General features: G+C 59.0%; 1 protein-coding gene across 1 annotated transcript in view; it reads right to left on the bottom strand.

Annotated features, from left to right (window-relative positions):
* Positions 1 to 628: 628 nt before the first annotated feature.
* Positions 629 to 4,300, bottom strand: part of NDUFS2 (NADH:ubiquinone oxidoreductase core subunit S2) — an 8,091-nt gene continuing 4,419 nt past the window's right edge. The window contains 5 exon segments of the mRNA XM_031064712.1: positions 629 to 754; positions 1,619 to 1,676; positions 2,869 to 2,952; positions 3,264 to 3,359; positions 4,040 to 4,169. Coding sequence (XP_030920572.1) covers positions 717 to 754; positions 1,619 to 1,676; positions 2,869 to 2,952; positions 3,264 to 3,359; positions 4,040 to 4,169 — 406 coding nt within the window. The 3' untranslated portion in view covers positions 629 to 716.

The raw sequence follows: 4,300 nt of genomic DNA on the forward strand, positions 1-4,300 counted from the left end.
CCCCGATTTGGGGGGGATTCTGTTGGGGCTGAAATGGGGAGAGGGGCCCCAAAAGGGGAAAGGACCCTAAAAGGGGAAGGGGATGCCAAAAAGGGCAACGGGACCCCAAAAAAAGGAAAGGAGACCCCCCCAAATTGGGGGAAGAGGCCCCAAAAGGGAAAGGGACCCTAAAAGGGGAAGGAGATCCCAAAAGGAGAGAGAGACCCCAAAAAAAGGAAAGGAGACTCCCCCAAACTGGGGACAGAGGCCCCAAATGGGGAAGGGACCTTAAAAGGGGAAGGAGATCCTAAAAAGGGTCAAGGAGACCCCAAAAAAAGGAAAGGAGACCCCCCCAAATTGGGGAGAGGCCCCAAGTGACAAGTGGACCCCAAAAAGGGAAAAGAGCCCCCCAAAATTGGGGAGAGAGGCCCTAAAATGGGGAGAGAGGCCCCAAAAGGGGAAGGAGACCCCAAAAAGGGGAAAGGAGACCCCCAAAATTGGGGAGAGAGGCCTCAAATGGGGAAGGGACCCTAAAAGGGAAATGAGCCCCCCAAAAAGGGGAAAGGAGACCCCAAAAAGTGCAGGAGCCCCCCCAAAGCAGGGAAGGAGGTGACAAAGAGGGGACAAAGGGGACAGGCAGGCTCAGGACCCGATTTTGGTTTTATTTGACCCGAAATGGGGGGGCGGCGGGGGGGGCAAACTGCAGCAGCACACGGAGAGGGAACGGGGACCCCCCCTCATCGATCGACCTCCCCAAACACGATGTCCTGGGTGCCTGCGGGGGGAAAAGGGGTCAGGGCACCCCAAAACGGGGGGAGACCCCCAAATCGGGGTGAGACCCCCCCCAAATTGGGATAGGGGTGTTGGGAAGGGGGAGGAGACCCCAAAATGGGAAGGGGTGCCCTAAAAAGGGAGGGAAATCCTAAAAATGGAAGGAAATCCTAAAAAGGAGGGAGACCCCCCCAAAATGGGGAAGGAACCCCCAAAATTGGAGAAAGGGACCCCAAACTGGGTAAGAACACCCCCAAATTGGGAAAGGGATTTTGGGAAGAGGAGGAGACCCCAAAACTGGAAGGGGCGCCCTAAAAAGGGAGGGAGAACCCCAAATTGAGATAGGAGAACCCCAAAATGGGGAAGAAAACCCCCAAAATGGGGAAGGGGACCCCAAACTGGGTAAGAACACCCCCAAATTGGGAAAGGGGTGTTGGGAAGGGGAGGAGACCCCAAAATTGGAAGGGGCGCCCTAAAAACAGAGGGAGATCCTAAAAAGGGAGGGAGAACCCAAAATTGAGATAGGAGAACCCCAAAATGGGGAAGAAAAACCCCCAAAATGGGGAAGGGGACCCCAAACTGGGCAGAAATCCCTCCCAAATTGGAAGGAGCCCCCCCAAAAAAGGGAAGGAGGTTTCCAATAGGGGAAAATTGGGCAAGCGACCCCCAAAACGGAAGGGAAACCCTAAAAGGGAAGAAATGCCACAAAGAGGGAAGGAGGCCCTAAAATGGGGAAAAAAACCCCGACAGAACGAAAGGAAAACCCAAAAATGGGGAAGAAGGGCCCGAAACAGGGGAAGGGACCCCGAAAAGGGGGAAGGGACCCCGAAAAGGGGAGGGGGAACCCCAAAAGGGGAGGGGGACGTACCAATGATGGCCACCACGTCTGCCAGCATGTGGCCCTGGGACATCCTGTCCAGCCCGGCCTGGGGAACGCCAATTAACGCTTAATTAGCACCCAATTAGCACCCAATTAACCCACAGAGACCCCCACCTATGAGGACCCCTAGTTAACCCCCCATTAATTCGCGGTGACCCCTAATTAATCCCCAATTAACCCATGGGAACCACCCCAGGGACCCCCAATTAAAGCTCAAGGACCCCCAATTAACTCCCAATTAATTCCCAGGGACCACCAATTAACAAACCCACAGGGACCCCTAATTAACCCCTAGGGACCCCCAATTAACCCCCAATTAACTCCCAGGGACTACCAATTAATAAACACATAGGGACCTGCAATTAGCCCCTAATTAACCCATGGGGAACCCCACAATGATTCCCCCAATTAACTCCCAGGGACCCCCAATTAACCCCCAATTAACTCCCAGGGACTACCAATTAATAAACACATAGGGACCTGCAATTAGCCCCTAATTAACCCATGGGGAACCCCACAATGATTCCCCCAATTAACTCCCAGGGACTACCAATTAATAAACACATAGGGACCTGCAATTAGCCCCTAATTAACCCATGGGGAACCCCACAATGATTCCCCCAATTAACTCCCAGGGACCCCCAATTAACCCACAGGGGTTAATTACCCTCCATACCCCCCAAAACAACACACCCACAGGTGTCCCCTGTCCCCATTCCCCTGAGCCCTCAGTGTCCCCAAGTGTCCCCCAGGTGTCCTCAAGGTGTCCCCAAGGAATCCCTAGGTGGCCCCAGATGTCCCCCAGCTGTCCCCAGGTGTCCCCCAGCTACCCCCAGGTGTCCCCCAGGTGTGCCCAGCTGTCCCCCAAGTGTCTCCAGGAGTCCCCTAAGTGTCCCTAGGTCTATCCCAGGTATCCACAGATGTCCCCCAGGTGTCCCCAGGTGTATCCCAGGTGTCCCCCAGGTGTCCCCAGGTAACCCCAGGTGTATCCCAGGTGTCCCCAGGTGTGCCCAGGTGTCCCCCAGGTGTGCCCAGGTGTCCCCAGGTAACCCCAGGTGTATCCCAGGTGTATCCCATCTGTCCCCAGGTGTATCCCAGGTGTCCCCAGCTGTGCTCAGGTGTCCTCAGCTGTCCCCAGGTGTGCCCCAGTTGTGCCCCAATGTCCCCCAACTGTGCCCAGGAGTATCCCAGGTGTCCCCATCTGTCCCCAGGTGTCCCCAGGTGTCCCCAGGCCGTACCAGGTGAGCGAAGCCGGGCGCTTTGATCTTGCAGCGATAGGGACGGCTGCTGCCATCGGACACCAGGTACACCCCAAACTCACCCTGGGAGGACAAGGGGGACAGGGTTGGGGACAGTGCCAGGGACACACTGACAGGGTTGGGGACACACTGACAGGGCTGGGGACACGGTGACAGGGCTGGGGACAGTGGCAGGGGCACACTGGCAGGGTTGGGGACACACTGACAGGGCTGGGGACACGGTGACAGGGCTGGGGACAGTGTCAGGGACACACTGCCAGGGTTGGGGACACACTGCCAGGGTTGGGGACACGGTGACAGGGCTGGGGACACAAGCACAAGGACAGGGTTGGGGCGGAGCTGGTGCCAGGGACAAACACGGCAAGAAGTGTCACCTTGGGGGCCTCGATGGCCGTGTAGGTGGCCCCAGGTGGCACCTGGTAGCCCTCGGTGTAGAGCTTGAAGTGATGGATCAGGGACTCCATGGACGTCTGCGGGGACAGGGGTGACACTGTAGAGCTGGCACCTGCCCTGGGTGGCACCACGCTTTGGTGTCACCTGTTCTGAGCGCCACCTGCCCTGGGTGACACTGCAGAGCTGGCACCGCTCCTGGGTGGCACCACCCTTTGGTGGCACCACCCTTTGGTGGCACCTGGCGTCACTGCCACCTGCCCTCGGTGGCATCAGCCTTTGGTGTCACCTGCCCTGAGTGCCACCCGCCCTGGGTGGCACTGCAGCAGTGTCACCTGCCCTTGGTGTCACCTCTGCCGGGTGCCGCCAGCCTTTGGCGCCACCTGCCTTCAGTGCCACCCACCCTGGTGCCACCTGCCCTGGGTGGCACTGCAGCAGTGTCACCTCTCCTGGGTGGCATCAGCCTTTGGTGTCACCTGCTCTGAATGCCACCCACTCTGGGTGCCACCTGCCCTCAGTGCCACCTTCCCTGGGTGGCATCAGCCTTTGGTGTCACCTGCCCCGGGTGGCCCTGCAGCACTGGCACCTGCCCTTGGTGTCACCTCTGCTGGGTGTCACCTGCCCTGGGTGCCACCCGCCCTCAGTGCCACCTGTCCTGGGTGGCACCGCAGCACTGCCACCAGCCTTTGGTGCCACCTGCCCTCGGTGCCACCCTCCCCGGGTGCCACCCCCCGGTACGGGGGCTCTGGGGACGCGTCACCTTCATCTCGGCGCGTTTCGGGGGTGACACTTTGGCGTCGTCCACCTTGATCTCGCCGGGCGGCATCTTATTGAGGCACTGCAGGATGATCCGCAGCGACTGGCGCATCTCCTCCACGCGGCACAGGTACCTGCGCCCCAAAAACGGCATTGGGGGATCCCCTGCGCCCCAAAAATGGCATTGGGGGATCCCCTGCGCCCCAAAAATGGGGTATGGGGGATCCCCTGCGCCCTGCACAGGTACCTGCACCCCAAAGACGGG

The sequence above is a fragment of the Geospiza fortis genome, unplaced genomic scaffold (genome assembly GCF_000277835.1).
Source record: "Geospiza fortis unplaced genomic scaffold, GeoFor_1.0 scaffold439, whole genome shotgun sequence".
Taxonomy (NCBI): domain Eukaryota; kingdom Metazoa; phylum Chordata; class Aves; order Passeriformes; family Thraupidae; genus Geospiza; species Geospiza fortis.